The 18,334-nt window shown below is 33.9% G+C and overlaps 1 protein-coding gene across 2 annotated transcripts in view; it reads right to left on the bottom strand.

Moving 5' to 3' along the window:
- Positions 1 to 2,606: 2,606 nt before the first annotated feature.
- mirr (iroquois-class homeodomain protein mirror) overlaps positions 2,607 to 18,334 on the bottom strand; it is a 53,575-nt gene continuing 37,847 nt past the window's right edge. For both annotated transcript variants that reach the window (XM_085206303.1, XM_085206302.1), the window contains exons 4-5: positions 5,291 to 5,589; positions 2,607 to 5,066 (exon numbers count right to left, since the gene is read on the bottom strand). In XM_085206303.1, coding sequence (XP_085062429.1) covers positions 4,591 to 5,066; positions 5,291 to 5,589 — 775 coding nt within the window. In that variant the 3' untranslated portion in view covers positions 2,607 to 4,590. The remainder of the gene's footprint in view (positions 5,067 to 5,290; positions 5,590 to 18,334) is intronic.

The raw sequence follows: 18,334 nt of genomic DNA, 5'->3' as shown, positions 1-18,334 counted from the left end.
AGGGGCACCGGTGTGCTACTGTTAACGATAATGTAAAAGACAGTCTTGGGTTCGATTCCCACTCGGGAAATGGAATATTTAATATTCTGATTTACTAGTCGTCTAGTCGCTTCGTTGAGTTGAGCCACTCAACACGAAGTAATGGAAGTGTCTTAATTGAAACGGAATGTGTTAAGGTTCCCAGGTTCCCTTTGTCTACCATGCTATGATCGAGATACAGAGTAAACCCAAAAAAAAAAACACGTAGGCCGAGTTATATCACATTTATATTTTTAAACTCACTCCCATGTTGAACTTACAAAAGAATTCTTCGATTATTCAAATTGAACTGACGACCTGTGATCGTTAGACAAAGCGTACAAACCACTATACCACGAGGACCGTCTCATCATTCGTTATTGTTGAATCTCACCCGTCATCGGTTATTAAGATGTTTTGTTATTGAAACATGTTGTACTATTTACACAGCGTTCGCTCGTATTGATGATATTTTTTGTATTCAAATGAAAACTCCGAGTCATTTGACTTTACCTTAGACTTCCTTTAATATTCTTTATCTGTATAATGGGATGACAGAGGCGGTTCACGTCCCGATGCGACAATACACATAATTGCTGTGAGAGATTATAATTTAAATGGTAACTCTGGGTTTGAACAAGTGAGTCATTTTGAAAACACGCTGATTGGCCTCGACTCGTATAAATATTGCCTATAAGCGATACTTTACCACGTCACTTGTATTAAGTGTTGAAGTTTAACATAATACGATCTCGATTTGTTAAATTTTAAATTGCTGGTGGTTGATACTAAAGTAAGTCAAAGATATAGATAGATCTAACTTTGTTTAAAACAGAATAGAAGCTTATTGGCGACACACGATTGTTGAGGCAAAACTGCAAAGCCTTGAACATCGTAGAAAAGTAGCGCTGCATGACCTGGTACTCTCTTCTCCTTACCATCTGCGGGGTATTGGACGTAGGCTGGGATTTCACCCATATGCCATTGATATTCCTCTTTTTCGAATTCCATGCCTGCTGAACTGTTTCCAGATAAATACAACTTGGCCCTTTTCAAGGCAAGAGTTAATAGGCACTATCTAGGTAAGCATGCTCCACCATCATTCGCATCGTCACTTACCACCGGATGAGATAGCGGACAAATGCTTACTTACCTGTCTACAATAATAAAAAAATATATATTATCTATAGACGCTATCTCAGCACAGTGGGCAAAAAAAAAGAAAAATTAAAATAAATCAGATATATTTAATCTTATATTTAAATTACTTGATTTCTCTGCTCTCTGTAAGCTTTCAAAGAGTGCCTTAATTAGTACTTGATTTCCTTTGTCTATCCCGCTAGACGTGAGAGAAACGCGGATAAAAACATAATAAGTGTTATAAATCAAACAATCTAAGATGAAGTATGGCTGTAGGAGTCGAAAAACAAGATAAGCAAAAAGAATAGTCTTAGCCTGCTTATTTGTATAAGTAATATATTATTGAACTTTTGAAGTATTTTTTATTTATGTTAATTTCATTGTCATATACATATATATATGCCATAGATTCTATGGGTTCCTTTTAAGAATTCAGGTACTATAAGTGAATTACCAATAATAAAAACAGAAAAACCAAATTTAACAAAAGATTCTTTAAGAGATTTACTATTTCCCATATACCATCCCCATTACTAATATTTGGATATCTATAAAAATGGATTCATCTGAACATCTAAATCACTCGGTGTTTAAGAACGGATGATGTAATTGAGTATTTCTTGTGAATTCTCTTCCATTTCAACGCGCACGATCTGTTTATTTATATTACACCGGCTTTCATCTGCGAAGAAATAATATATGACATATCTACTACCACTGACGTCACTCACCACTTCAAACGTATGGTTCTTCATTTGTTGTACCAGACCCAATTATTATGGGAAAATTTTGTCCAAGCACTTTGAAGTTTAATTGGGTGGAAGATATTTTAATAATTGTTGATTGATTTAGAGTTGGCTGCTTGAGATATTATATTTTAGCATCCTGTTCTCAAAGTTTGACACTAATTTTGTATGTTCAGCTAAGTTAGTGTGGTAAGTTGGGCTTTTTGTTGGTTTGGGTAGTAATAAATACTCTCGTATGTTTGAAGGTGTAATATAACTTTGGGAAATCTTGTCTCATTCATGTTATATTTATATGTGATAAGTATTTTATATAGATGCAATATATTATTTAATTAAAATAATATCTATAATTAATTGGTTGTATTTTAAAGTTAGCTGAGGTATATAAAAATAGAATTCGTTGTTTTTTAAGGGATTTTAATTTTGACTTAATTTTTACCTCACTTTATAGTAAACTGTAAATTCCCTGCAGTTAGTGATTTCTTCAAATTTAATCAATTTAAAATGTTAAAAACACGTTTGTTTATTATTACTGAACTAACTTAAGCAAAATGGTGACAATGCATCTTCTTCAAGTTTGTTATAATATTAGAAGAAAATATAAAAGTTATGAACAATGAATTCAATAATACAACTATCATGGTATATATAATAAGTCTATGTAAAACAAAGATAGGTAGGTAAGTAATAAAAATCGAATAATATTTCTGTATTAAATTTTATTGTATCTATTCACACACCTTCGGGAACGGTTAAAGACGTTGAAGCTAAAAAAATTACAAAGTTTTGCCTAAATAAATAAATTTGCCATAGATCTCAGGGTTTATATAACATTTAATAATATCGTCACTATGGAGTTAAAACCTGGTAAAAACAAGTCACTTCTCGCTAGAATACATTAAAGTAAGAAAATACTATATTTCTATAATGAAACAGTACAATTACCTCTTTTTACATTTTTATACCAGCCATTTTGTCCGATCAACGTAATTTGATTGCATTTACAAGGTTTTCACTTCATGGCAAATACTGTATATATTATTCTAACACAGAACTATCATATGCGTCGTTGTAACATAACTTTACTGGTTCTCTATGTTTTCTTAACAGTGAAACACTTATATGACGTGCTTTGCACTAAATCGATATACCGGTACCCTTTTCTTATGGTGACACGATAACGGTACAATTTAACGTCGATACAATTAAATAATAAAATGGTGTAAATAATAAAATTACGATTTTTTAACAAATATATTATTTTTACATTTCATGTTCGATAATAACTTTTATTTTCAGTTTAGTAGATGTACGATATCGTGCCGTAACGAAGCCCAACGCCAGTGACAATTTGTTTAGAGAACCACGTCTTTCCTCGTTTATTTACATCAAAATTTCTAATACAGAAAAATTATTATCTCATTATCTTAACCTTATCGGTAGCTTAAAAATAAACCGGAACAACACTGACAAAAGACAAGAAAATTTCGTTATAAATATTTTATTTTTCATTTAATTATGTCATCTACACAATATTTTTTACCCAAATAGCATATTTTACTAGAAAATGTTTAAAAAAATATTTTTCGGCCATTTCGGTTTATTGTTAAGCGCGCGACGCTATCAATACTTACAAGAGTGACGTAGGTATGTACAAAACTATAGTCAATTTTGGACTTTCAGTCTAATATAGGGGAAATAATATTTTACACGCTCTCTACATTAGTTACAAATGTACAAGGTCGTTTTGGGGTCAAACTGGTAGGACTATTACGTTTACATTATTATTCATATAATAAGAAGAGTCGATATAGTTTCGTTTTAATATTATTTTTTTACATTTAAGCTATAAATCTCATAGTTTAGGTATTTATTGTAAGTTCAAGCTGTTCTATAAAATATTGTACATATTAAATTACCATGAAGAATTGAAAAATGAAAATAATATATATGTACCAACTGCTCTTTTTACTCTATTGAACGTTTTTTTTTTTTATTTTCAAAATATGTCAACAAAAGAGTTGAAAGAGATTCATGATGCCAGCTCTAACTGATTTCGATGCTAACTTACAAATAATATGTTTAACACGGTGTGCCTTTAAATGTATCATAGACAATCGTAGTCGTCTGACTAGAAATGAATCTATAAAGAGATCTCACAATCTGGTTTCTTAGATTACAATAGTATATTAAACAAAACGTGATAAAACTACTGACCTCGTACCAATATATAGTAAAATTCGAATAGTTATTTACGAAACTATCAAACAAGAGATAAACTGGACGTAATTAGGCACTAAATATAAGGAGAACATTTTGAAAATAATAATTTACACTCTACATAATATGAAATAATCTAAAACAGTGTAGTCCACTACAGGAAACATAACACGTATTAATACCTATGCATTTATTAAATCACTTCGTTAACCACCTCCAGTACAACGTAACTCTACAACGTAAGGTCCAACTCGTTTAGCACCTAGTATTGTCGGCGGTCGAGATGGCGACCTCACGTGTCTCTATCACATAGCTAACCTCTACCGGTGCATAAATTATTATCACGCATATACGTATTTACTCGTATATATATTTGTCGGTATTTACAGACGTGACGCCGTGCTAGCCGTTGCGGCGTCGGCAGATATCGTGATTATTGTCGGTGCGCCAGGGGGTGGGGGACAGGTCAGGCGCGGGGCGGGGGGTCAGCCAGGGAGGACGTGGAGGAGGACGAGGGGGAGGGGGCCGGGGGCGCTGGCGCGGGCGCCGCCAGTGCCAGGCTCCGGGAGTACTCTAGCAACGCCACGTCTGCTGGATGACTCGGGGGGTACAAGCCTCTGTACAGCTCCGGTCGGTACGGGTGCGCGAGCCGGGCGGCCGCTGATTGGTAGAATGAAACAGCTGGGGGAGTAGCTTCGTCTTTGCTCGCCATATCTGCAAGTGACCATATCCTAGGTTTTGCTGAGGGCGTGCTGCCAGGGGCGCGAGAGGGTAAATGCTGATAGGCTGGATGTAATGGGCGCTCGTAGGGCTCCGGTGACTCGGGTCCGCTGTCCGCACGCGATTCTGACCATTCTGATTCAGTTCGTTGTCCGAGTAGATCTAGCCTTTGTTGAGGTCTTTCGCCGTCTTCACTCGATCCCGTCCCAGAGTCTTTTCCGTCTAAAATAAATATTTTAATTAGGTAACAGCTTGAAGTAAAGCTCATCATCTCATGTTTTTTGGACGCTGCAGCTCAAATGAGAGAATTTACAGCCCAGTCCAAACACGCTGTGTTACAGGAAATAGAACATGACAGAATGATACCATATTAAAAAAATACATAAATGTCATTCGCCAATCGTTATAAAGTTTGTATTGTTGAAATCCCTAACAAAATTACATACCTAAAGCATCTTTGCCGTCGTTGCTCTTATGATCGTCATCGTCATTGTTATTGTCATCATCATCAACCCTGTTCCTCGGCTCCCATGTCATCTTATTCTCTTTCTTCAAACGTCGTCGGGCGTTTGCGAACCACGTCGATACTTGCGTTAGTGTCATTTTTGTAATTATTGCCAGCATTATTTTCTCGCCTTTTGTTGGATATGGATTCTTCTTGTGTTCATTTAGCCAGGCTTTTAAGGTGCTGGTAGTTTCTCGTGTGGCATTTTTTCTTCGAGCGCCATTTAGGTCCATTCCGTATCTGTTAACAATATAAACAATTGTTATTAACTAACATTTTTACTTAGTTCAATATATACTTAACATATACACGTTTTTAGCTGCAAAGTATACCCTGCACATCGCAGGGTAGGCAGAGGGTACCTAGTGCTAATACACTCTGTTCCCCAATAAGACACTACCGTCCGCCAATTTCTTGAGACATTGCGTGTTGAATGGCAGTGAGTGGATTATACTATGCCTCGTTACCAAAGAAAGGAAATGAAAATATTATATATTTTACTCCCCCAAGTGGGAATCGAACCCACAACCCACGCGTTTACAGTCGCACATTTAAAACACATATTAACTTATTTATTTCACGACAGCAAAATACAGAACATAATTTCAAAGTAACAATATTCATATTTAAATCAATTATCATTGTTTCAATCGTATTCCGGTTTCTTAGTATTACCTAGTCAATAATTTCCAAATGAGGAGTTAATAAGTGTGCATTTGTTCCCATTTGTTTATTGGGAAGAGTATGTACTTTAAGTCTCTTAGTCCAATTGAGAGAGGGGATCTCGCTCCATGGAACGTATTATAACGCATTGACGTTACTTACTTACTTCCACAAACATATTAGGATTAAATAAGATTTTAACTTTAGACATTTAATAAGTTAAGGTATGTTGTAATTACTAGGGAAAAAAATAATAAAAATATTTACGTTTAAATAATAAAATCTGAAAAGAACGTGAAAGAAAATATAAAATTTAATCTCTTAATATCGATAAAACAATATAAAAAAAACCAAAACCTTATTATTTTCTAAAAACCCCACACCCAAAACACAAAGCCAGCCATAATTTTCCTCGCACCGTAAACTTTTAAGGCGGAGAGAAAGCGTAAATGGTGTCCGATTTGGGTGAGATTTCAGATAAGTTCAGTCGTGACCGCCCCCGACTCCCTCCCTCCGAGCCAATGGAAGCGGCATGATAATTGAAATCCAGATAAGCCATCGGTTGCTGTTCCACCGTGCTTATCTCCCGGCTCCGTACGCAGACCACGCACCCATATACCCACTATCTTTGATACGTTACCCCCTATCATTATTCTATTGAGATTAATGCTTCGCTTCAACGCTTTTAAGTAATTGAATGACTAAATAAAACAAGTTAAATATTATTGGTGTTTTTCTTTGTTTTTATTCATTTTTGCATATAGTGCTGTGCTGTTTGTGTTAAGGGTGTGACTGTAACACGACGGTTGTGAGTTCGAACCGCACTCGAGGGAATGAATTACTATTTATTTTATTATTTATTTCTTCGCTCTGCCACTCAACACGCAATGCCTTGAAAAATTCAGCGGAAAGTGGGGAACAGAGTGACGTCTGCCTACCCCGATGTGTGCGGGATACAGCGTGAAGCCGATTTATTTTATTTTATTTAATAGTAGTGCAAAGTATTAGTAGATGTTAAAGTTAATATGTTTTGTATCAAGGACGCGTTCACTTATTTATCTCGTTAATTACTACTATAATATATATAGATAGTTTTGGCACACTATAAGATTATAATCACCAAAAAATCTTATATAAAGTATGAGTTAATTAACAAAACACTTTACAAGTAAGTCTAAGTTTTATATGGCGGAAGGCAAGCACGATCCATATGCCGCCGTTGCATTGTTCGAAGCCGAGAAGGGTGGAAAATAGGGATGAGTACTATGGGAAATTAATAAAACTGTCACTTAAATCGCACAAGTGTCAGCCTGCGCCCCTAAAATCTCTGCTTTAGGGAATATTGTACCGTAAACCGGTGACTTACAGACCAATTTCCAGTACAAGTGTAGTGTAAGCTTCCCTTTTGTTAAGTCCGTTGTTGACTTAATTCTAGCCCTCGATGAGATTCTCGTAAATAAATATGGAATTTTATATCCCATTATCATGTCCTTATAAGCCGTATCAAGCACAGTAGTCATATTCTAGATATCTAACAATATATATTATTATATATTAAGAATGTTTTCAATATTTATTATCATGTAAATCCCTAAACACTACTTTTCATACTAAAAAACTGCAAATAAAAGCTTCTATAGTCAAGATAAACTAAAAATATAAGCTCGATAAACTAGATAGTAATTAAAAGCCGTATGATATAATTTGTGGAGAGATTCACGTTTTAATGACTCGGTTTCTGAATGGACTAACATTTATAGAATACGACAATATAAAGTAGAGCGAAGCTTAGGCGCATTCAAACAAAAAACCTTAATTTATCCACGCTGTGCCACTTTCACAGCATCCGAGCTCCGGGGTAGCTCTTCATTTTTTTATTATTTCGCCGAGAGGGTGGTTCGCCCTCTCCCTACTTCAATTAAACGTCTATGTCTCCTTCGCGTTTCCTACTTAAGGTCATAAAAATGGGATGACAGAAATATATTACACCTAATGCAGTTATCACTTCGGGTTTGATAACATCTTAACATGGGAAAAGGAAAAGATACTAGAAATATTTCAAATAGTTTGGAAAATAATAGAAATTCTCGTCTATAGAAAAGTGGTTAACGAACATATAACGTTGTGGCCAATGCTTTTACTACCCCTGTTTTTATTGAAAATAATGATGTTTCCACAGGATTAGTTAAGATGGATTGTCGTTTTGGGTGTGTCATGTCTTTGTATGGGTGGCAAGATAAAATCTCATGTGATTTAGGACTTGGCCTAACCTGAATTGTGAAAAAAGTGATGTTGCTTAATTTTTTAACATAGTACATATACATATATAAATATTTCCAAAATATATCTAACATACAAGCTGTACCCCGCAACTTCGTTTAAAATCCCGTTGTTTTTCGTTGCCAGAGGAATAATGGCACTAGGTTTTCTGTCTACTGTCTCTCGTACAAAGCTGAAAAAAACTATATAAGTTTTTTTTTGTTTACCTTCACTATATCTAGCATTACCAAGGTAGGCAGAAGGAACCTGGGAACGTAGAGTTACTTTTCCCACTTTCGACTGAATTAGGAGGTATTGTATATTGACAGGCAGAGCTTAACGCCGCGCTGTGCCTCGTTACAAGAGGGAGGACATGAAAATATTAAATAGGGCTTCCTTACACACCCCAAAACAATTATATGCCTTCACCTTTCTACTCTGAGTAGTTTCTGTCTGTCAGTCATATTGAATTTGATATAAGATAAAAATTAGAAAAGTAGAAGCAAAATATATTTGTTTATTGAGAATCTTATTATACCTAGCTATAACAGCACGACATTTTTAATGTATCAATTGTCGGTAACAACAAACGTATAGAGTTATGCTTATCATTCAATTCTCGAATTCTCGTATGTGTAGATAAATATGATACTGAAGGTTTATAACTAAAAGAATGCATATTTAGCTAAATCTTTATTTTTCAATTTATGTAGGTACACTCACACTCGAGTGGGATTAAATGAGTGCACTACCGATTCAATTGTACTTCATCGAGAATTTTTTTTTTATTTTCTATGTAGTACCTAAATAAAGAATTATAAAGGACAACAGTTTCCTCAAAAAAAAAACTAAACAAAAATCGAATTAATGGGAAAACAAAAGGAATAACAGATTGGCGCCCATTTAAATTTTTCAAGGCCTTGGGAAGATTAAATTGGTTGTGAAATAAGTCGTATGGGGAATGAAATGTCTTAACACTAGGTTCCCTTCTGTGTGTTGGATACAGCGTGAATTTGATATTAAAAAAATAAAAGATAAACTTCAATAAATCGTCGTGTTAGGGGCCGTCGTGGCGCAGCGGCACAAGAGTGGAACTGTAACGCGACGGCTATGGATTCGATCCCCACTCGAGGAAGTGAATTATTTATTTGCGTTTATATTTCTATTTCTTCGCTCTGGTGTCGAGGCAAAGCGCGGCGTTGAGTTCTGCCACTCAACACGCCATTGCCTCCAGAATTCAGCAGACAATGGGGAACGGAGTGTCTTATCATTAAGTTCCCTCTGTGCACCATGCTGTGTGCGGTATATAGCGTGAAGCTGATTTCAATTTGATTTTTATTTATTCGTCAAAAACTAAGCACAATTATTCACATATGTATGGAAATGTTATCTTAATATTTTATGTTAAATTCTAAAATTATATAATGCTATACAGCTCCTAACAAGAATTTAGCAATTTTCTACTGCGAAAAATCTTTCTACTTCAGTTCTAATTAAAGCTGTCATTGTGTTAGAATGTTCATTTTCCCGTTCGAGCGTTGTTATTATTAGATTATATTATGGCAATGCAATAAGGAACCTTATTTAATGAATTTACTTATACTTAACTATATATAAAAGTATATTTTTTATAATAACTGATATTTACTTGCCACAGCCGGAAGCGTTAGGATGACGTGTTTATTACTGAAGTGTGAAGTTTGCGCCTTACTTATATTTATAATAACTATACTTCTAGAATTTACTGGATAATAGTTATAAAAGATAATAAAAATATAATTTAAATATAATTTTTGTTTTGAATGAAAATTAATGTTGATTTGTCGTAATGGAATACTTGCTATTTCTTGACGGCTTAAACTATGTATACAAACTAACTTTACTTAATTTGATGGATTTCACCTTAGAACCCATGACCGTAGGAAATGGGGTTGAACGAGCTACACATGGTTAGTACTAGGCATAATTTACTTATATTTATATTATACTAACGGCCCGCTCGCGGTTTCACCCGCGTGAACTATGTTATTACTAATTTCTGTCTCCATGACTACGTCCTAGTGACGTCTATGCAAAATTTGAGACTCCTAGCATTTGTAGTAACGAAGTTTCATACAAACTTTCGACCCCAAAAACAACCCCTTAGAAATCGAATTTTGCAAATTCCCGTCTTAGCGAGCACCTACGTCCTATAAGTAACTCCTATGCAAAATTTGAGATTCCTAGCACTTGTAGTTTCTGAGATTTCGTGATGAGTGAGTGACCTTTCGATTTTATATATATAGATAGATAACTATAGCGTTATTTCTAAATTTTCACTGTATATTCATAGGTAATTAAGAGGACGTTCCCCACTCGAGGGAATTAATTAATATTTATCAATATTTACATTCCTTTGCTCTGGCTTCAAGGCAAACGCCCGGCGTTAGGTTCCCCAACTCAACATGCAATGCTGAAAAATTCAGCAGTGTCTTAGCGGAGTGTTTTAACACTAATTTCCCTAGCCTACCTGCTAAGTGCGGGATACAATAGAGGCAATCATTTATTTATCTACTATAATAATTTTGACTATCAAATAATATATGAGTACCACCAGGAATGGCAGATAAGCAACATTGTCATTGAAAAGCGAACAAGCAAGGTAACAGTATCCTCCTAGCTATCATAAGCCGACACAGTATAGGGTTACATACATTTTGAATTCAACCAATAAGGACGTCGGCACCCATATAAAAACAAAGATATTTGTAATAGATGTACCAACGTCCATTACGCTTCGACGGCTCTATCTGTAGAATGACACACGGCCTATGAAATTAAAAACTTCTTGTCGGTGACAGTTTCTAGTGGAAGGCAGGTCTCGGGTTACGTGTTTAGCGACTACGAAAATTTAAGTTTTTTATGTTTGTATTAGTATTGTAGGGTTTTTAGTTAGCTTATTATTTATATTTGTGTATTTCGTAACCTGGTTTTTAATTAACGTTCAATTGCTATAAGTTTTATGTAAGTTAAATAAACTGAAGTAGAATTGAACTGAACTAAATTATAAATTGGATTGGAGGAAATAGAGTCGTGTAGGAATATGTTGTAATAAGTATTTCTAGTAAAATATAGATTTCCCGCTGTATTCCGCATATAGCAGAGTAGGCAGTGAACCTAGTGTCAACACACTTCATTTGCCACTGTCCGCCGAATTTGTTACAATATCGCGCTTTGTAATACGCACGTGTGAATAATTAATTCCCTTGAGTGAGAATCGAACCATTACCGTCACAATTACAGTCTTACGCTTATGCCAATGGTTCCCGACAACCCCAAAAATATGGGAGGCGTGTAACATTTATATAATCAAGCAAGCATGCTATATGCAGTTAATATAGTTACATATTTACATAGGTTATAACCACCATATTTAACCATAACAATAAAATAAACATACCTTTGTAAAGTACAAAGTAATAAATAAAACAAAATATGTTAGATAAAACTAATAATTATTAGTTTAAGAATCACGCAACTCCGGTTTTGGGGGGTTTTCTAGTAAGCAAGGTAGGGGGGTGGCACGCCGATACGGGAAGTACCACCAGAATACGCTAATTAGGCCTCCCCTTAATGTAAGTAACATTTTTGTTATGTAAATGACCAATCAAAAAATAAGGGCGTTATCACAACTTGGGCGGTGCTTTCGTGACCAGTCTGTCGACACCCATACGGTTTTTTTTGTTTCAAGGGAGCTTCTCGTAGTTCAGGGCTGTTTTGATATTTTATAATGTTTAATAAGGGATACGTCAGGTCGAAAGGGACCACTTTTATACCTTTAAAATATATCATTAGGTTTACGTCACTTTGTACAGAAATGTTAAAAAAATATTTAGCGTTACACTGTGCTGTGGAGAATACTCCACATACCAGGATAGGCTGAGAGAATCTAGTGTTAAGGCACTCCGTTCTCCATTTTCCTATTAAGGCGTTACACTATATCCGCTCACAGCAGGCTAGGCGGAAGTAAAGTAATGTTAAGTCACTTCCTCGAGTGGGAATCGAACCACAACCTGCCTCAAATATATTTACTTATACCAATATCATCTCACACAATTACAACTTAAATATATAAAAAAAACTAATAGTTTCAAAGCGATAAACATACGACCCTACGGTTCTAAATATTCAATAATATATGCCCTTTACATTGAAGTAATAAGACCACATCGTCTGTGGAGATAGGCAAATTATTTTTCTGCTCCTCACATATGACCCTCGCACGATAAAGTTTTATATTATTACCATACATTATTATATTAATTAATTTAACAATAATAACGTGGGATTGCGGTAGGTATGCTATTATATTAGTTCATTGGTTATTGTACATATATATAATTTATATCTCCTTGTCTTACACGACCTTTGAGTATAACAAAGGTGTTGTTTTCTTTATGTATGATACCTATTTTTAACCCCCATTAAAAACTATTACTAGTGAAGTAAGAAGAAGTGCGGTTTTTTTTCAATCAACCTCGTGAAACCTCGTGTTAAGACATTGTTCCCTACTTTCCGCCGAATTTTGAAGGCATTGCACGTTGAGTGGGACTCAACTCACTCAACACCGCACTTTGCCTCGACACCAGAGCGAAGAAATGAATATATAAATTTAAATAAATATTTCCTTTCCTCGAGTGGGGATCGAACCCACGTCGATTTTTCAGCACACTTTGTGCCCTTGCGCCACGACTGGCCTCAACTACCGACTGGTGTTTAGTTATGTTTTATTAAAATCGGATTAGCTGTTTAAGAGCAACAACAAGCACTTTTCCAAAACGTGGTAGTAATTTTTGGGGGTTTTTTATTTTTTTATTTCGTTCAACTTATAGTTATCAATTATATATTTTTCTCATTAGAAATTGAACTTTCGCAACAAAAGCAATCTTGTAAGCTTACATAAAAAGCTTACTTATAAAGTGTTCCACGCGACTCGCAATCGATTAATCTCTTTCCGTTTATCAACAATGACTTAAAGCTTATCTATCTCATTAACGGTCCCTTGTTTCACATTCACAGGGACCAAAAAACTATTAGGCTTTTACTCCAGAACTAGTAAATTATTGTAAGACATATGTTATAGCTTCAAGTTAATAAAAAAACATATTTTTTACCAGGAGAAATGAATAGAATATGTAACATATTTCCAGGCTCTATGACGGAAGACGGAAGAGGAAACTCTGATTTGCTTAAAAGTATCCCAGGTTTATCTGGTTTCGTCAGCCACTTTCTAGTCAGGCAGATGGTATCATTAGAAACTACTCAGGAGCTCAGGCAGTGCCTTGGACTCCAAGGGACCTCCTCCTCCAAGGCCCACTATCAGAGCTCCTGTGTATATCTAACATAACTTAAAATTATATTACTAATGTCATCTTTGAAATACGTGTTAGAAATTAATTGATAATAGTTTTGAGACGGGATCGATATATTATGCAAAAAAATATTCTCAACTTCTCTCGCTCTCCTGCATACAGAATAACTCGAAGCTTATTCCTGGTCAGTTTGTGAGTTCGAAATACTTGTTTACTTTAAAACTATAATGTTTAGTGATATTTGTTTTACATGGAAATGTAAATATCTAAGCAGTACCCATTAGGCTCTTAACGTAAAGGAAAATGATATATATATATATATATGTATATATATATATATATATATATGTAATATTAAATACTTATTTCTTTTATTTTCTGTAAGCCAACATGTATAGGAATTTATTAACTTTATTAAATATTTTTATATATATTTTCTGCATCATTCGTTGCAATGGCGTGCCGGCTTTAGTAACCGCCTTAGTACAGATAGTGTTGTAAAAACACGATCAGTGCACTCCGCTAGTAATTTTTAATACCGATATAATCCATCAAATACAATCTGATGGTTTTTTTCTTCATATAAAAGAACAATAGTGTTTTTATCATCCTATTAGTGTATGCGAAAATATTAAATTATCAAGCAATGTCTGTTTGTTCGTGTGTGACGAAGAAACATGCTGTAGAAAATAATTAACATTTTAATTATAATATCAATTTATTATAAACGTGTTTAGTTTTGTTTTTTTAATTAATAAACATGTTTTATTGATAATGAAGGAATAAAAAGATGGTATAGAGATTCTCGATATCTCTAAACTTGCAAGGACTTGAACACTATAATTTTTTTTAGTTTCAGATTCATATTTGAGAGCTTTTGCTTAATTTATTAAATTTGTATATTTCAAATCAAATATCCTATTATTCGCAGAATAAAGACACTGTGACGTACAGACGGATACACAAACGGTTTCTTTCGTTTGTACTAATCAGTTATACGAACCTGAAATTAGATATTTTCATAAACAAAAAAAGGAATTAATAAAAAAAAAGAAATCAGTAACTTTAATACCGACAAAGGCAAATTGCGGTTAAGTCATCATTTTATATCGTTGACTTTGTTTTTGTTATAATGGCAAGATAAAAAAAATGCATAACAACTGTTAGCGTTAATAATAACATGTCCATACAAACACAACATACAAATACATATTCTACATTTGATCGAAACAAGTATAATATTAATAAAAATTTTATTACTCTTTATGTTCTGATAAAGAGTATAAAGTGCCTACAAGTGCTTTGTGCACTTCTAGTTTAATATAAGGCTACATATATATATATATATATATATATATATATATATATATATATATATATGTTCAGTATATTATTGTATGTACTTGTTTATTGTCTATATAACAGCCAATGGCGTGACTACTAAGCATAATTTCCTTTTAAGTTGATTTAAATAAGATTTAAATAGAAAGATTATTATTATTATACATTTTAAATGAAACTCTTTCACCAAGTTTCATTTTTGGGAATCAGGTTTTGCGTGGTCGTGGTCTAAATGTTTGTTCAGGGAAACATACTAATTCAGGCAATAGTGAAGTGACTTTTCTAAAACAGATTTGTAAGAGATAATGGTCAATTATTAAATTATTAGATGTTGATGATTATATTAGTCTTGTTTCGTTTGAGGCTGTATCCGCATATTTCAGGGTGAGCAGAGGGATCCTGGGAGCCTAGTGTTAAGACACTCCCATTACGACACTTCCGTTCGCCACTTTCTGCCAAATTCTGGAAGCGTTGCATGTTAAGTGGTGGGACACAACGCCGCGCTTTTCCACGCTACCAGAATGTAAAAATGAAAATATTAAATATTTTATTACCTCGGGTGGAAATAGAACAGAAAATATATCGCATTGACTCATATAAAAATGTAAGTACATATAATAGCAGATTCGATTTGGGCGTTAAATTTAGTATAAATATGCTATATCTAAATACGTATATCTATCTATATATCTAGCTTCTTAGATGCTCTTCCATAATTCCACAATCGGCACGACGGGCGCCAGACCTCACAAGTGGTCCAATGTGGAACGTATAAACTTGTGAAAATGAAGTGTCGTAGCCACGGTTCACTCGCTATCAGAGGTCATGTCATTTATTACTAGCATATTAATACCGTTGATTAAATTTTATGAAGACATTTCGAAATATATTGATTAAGAAATGTTTTGTTGAATGTTGTAATTGTAGTAGAGGGTTGCTAAGTTGCTATTCTGTTTTAGTATGAAAAAATATTAAATTATTCATTTTAATTTAATGTAGGTATAGTTAAATGGTTTTTTAAATTATTTTATTGATATTAATATCTAATATGTTTTACTTGGCTTTGTGCGATGTGTTATTTATTTAAGCAAACTGTGGAACGGATTTTTTTCTATATAGCTAAGGTCTCTATGGTACCGGAAGCCGTACTTTCTTTTCGAGGGGCAAATTCGGATTTAACTCGAAAAGGTTATTTTAGTTCTACTACATACGTATAATTATACTGTTTGTTGATAATAGATTTTAACTTGTTTTAATTTATATTATTTTAATATAAAATTAATGACGCCTATGATCAGTAGTTGAAACGCCTAACTGAACATGACGGTAGTAAAGTCAAATCTACTTAGACAAATCATATTTATGAAAGTCACGACCCCTTCTAAACGTAGAGAAAAAGATACTGAAGAGTGTATTTGGTGTCCTAAAAAAGTCATTATAAAACAATGCGTAGTGTCTCGGCTCTACATAGCATAGTTAAATATCATTCCTATTAATACTACAATACTAATAGTTTTCTTCCTATTGTAAATGTAAGTTTGTGGGGATAGATGTTCGTTCCACTTTCACGCAAACTACTGAACGGATTTAGATGAAACTTTCCACTAATAGTAACTTATACATAAGAATAATACATAGGCTACAATTTATGCAAAAAATGTCAAATTTTCTTATAATATAAAGTTCCGGCGTTAAGTTCCACTACTTAACATGCAATGCATCCAGATTCCGGCGGAAAGTGGGGGAGGGGGACGGAGTGTCTTAACACTAAGTTCCCTCTACCCTGTTGTCTGCGGGATAGAGCGTGAAACTGATTTGATTTGATTTAGAAATTTATGGCAAAGTCGCGTTTCGGTCACTAGTATGTACCTACAAATATACATAGAGGTATGTATTTAGGCATAGGATAAAACGTCCATCCGTCCGTTAATATTCGCGTTAGGCGCTGTGTGCCAAAAACAACGAAATCGGCCTTTCGTAGGGAGAAAACATACGGAACATATAGACAGCTCACTTTTTAATAAATACTGGTACCTAAATTGTTATTAAATACTATAATTCATATTAAAATCAACCTGACAGTATTTAACATATCAAAAATGTAGCACGACAATGCTATAAAATATCAAAAGTATACTGTTTAATATAACTTATAAGTTTTTTTTATTATATGCAAGCTATTATGATATAAATAGAAAATTTCGGAGAATAATTTAATGAGAAAATCTAGCATACATATTCTATTATTTTTTATAAATTGAAGTAGGTACCAAGGTTTAAACATTGTAGATCACGCCATTACAAAGATAGGTCGCGTTACGGTTAATTAAATTAAATACTTAAACATTGGGCTCATCGCTAAGTATCCTATTATGCTTTGGTTGCTGGTTTATAAAAAACATGGTTACTTTTGTTTATTCATTCGATCCTCGCTAGCGAGTGCGTTGCATTTCATTATTTCTTCGGTGATTTGCTGCTCACGTGAAATATTATAATACAAGTACATAATACAAGTTATTTTGTATATGAAAATATATTAATTTCGTCTTTGGAAGATAGATTTAATTAATCCCGAAGTATATAATTAGACAGTCATTAAAGTATATAAATTTGAAAGATTAATATATAAATGTTAATTTATAGGCAACGTACAGACAAAACTGGACAGAGAGTTCTTCAATAAGGGAGGAATTTACGAAATGCTCACGAAAGCGGAAAGAACGGAGTTTAACTCTGTAGAGTCCATACAAATTAAGTTATCTATATTATTATTATGAAGCTTTTGATTTTGATTTTTCTTCTGTCGGAAAGTAAGTCCAGTCTATTTATCGAGGATTTAGTCACGTGGCCGAAGCCGCAACATATCCTCCAATTGCCTTGAAAACGTAAATTTTATATATATTTAGCTAAAAATCCGATGACTCATAATAGGTCGTAGGTTCAAACAGAAAAATTGTTTGACCTCGTATAACGTTATCTATTAAAACACTTTAACATATACTCGTATTGACGTAAATTATATGTATGTATGTATATATACATATATGTTGTACATATCTATGAGTAATATTACATTTTATATTTAAATTGGTTCTTGTATTATTGTAAGACATTCCGTTCCTCATTTTGCAATGAATTCTGGAGGCATTGCGTGTTGAGTGAAGAACTCAACACCACGCTTTGCTTCGACGCCAGAGCGAAGACATGGAAAACACTAAATATTTCATTTCCTCAAATGGGAATCGAACCCCCAACCTATCGCGTTCACAATAACTCTCACAAGCATATATCTATAGTATTTATATAAATTTGGCATATAGTACGTTAAATGTACTCGCAACGGTTATCTTTTATGTTAATAGGTTTTCAGT

Source organism: Heliconius melpomene, chromosome 21 (assembly GCF_056956725.1).
Source record: "Heliconius melpomene rosina isolate 202511_hmr_F chromosome 21, ASM5695672v1, whole genome shotgun sequence".
In the NCBI taxonomy this organism is placed as follows: Eukaryota; Metazoa; Arthropoda; class Insecta; order Lepidoptera; family Nymphalidae; genus Heliconius; species Heliconius melpomene.
The sequence above is the reverse complement of the archived record's forward strand: the minus strand, read 5'-3'. Positions and strand labels throughout refer to the sequence as shown.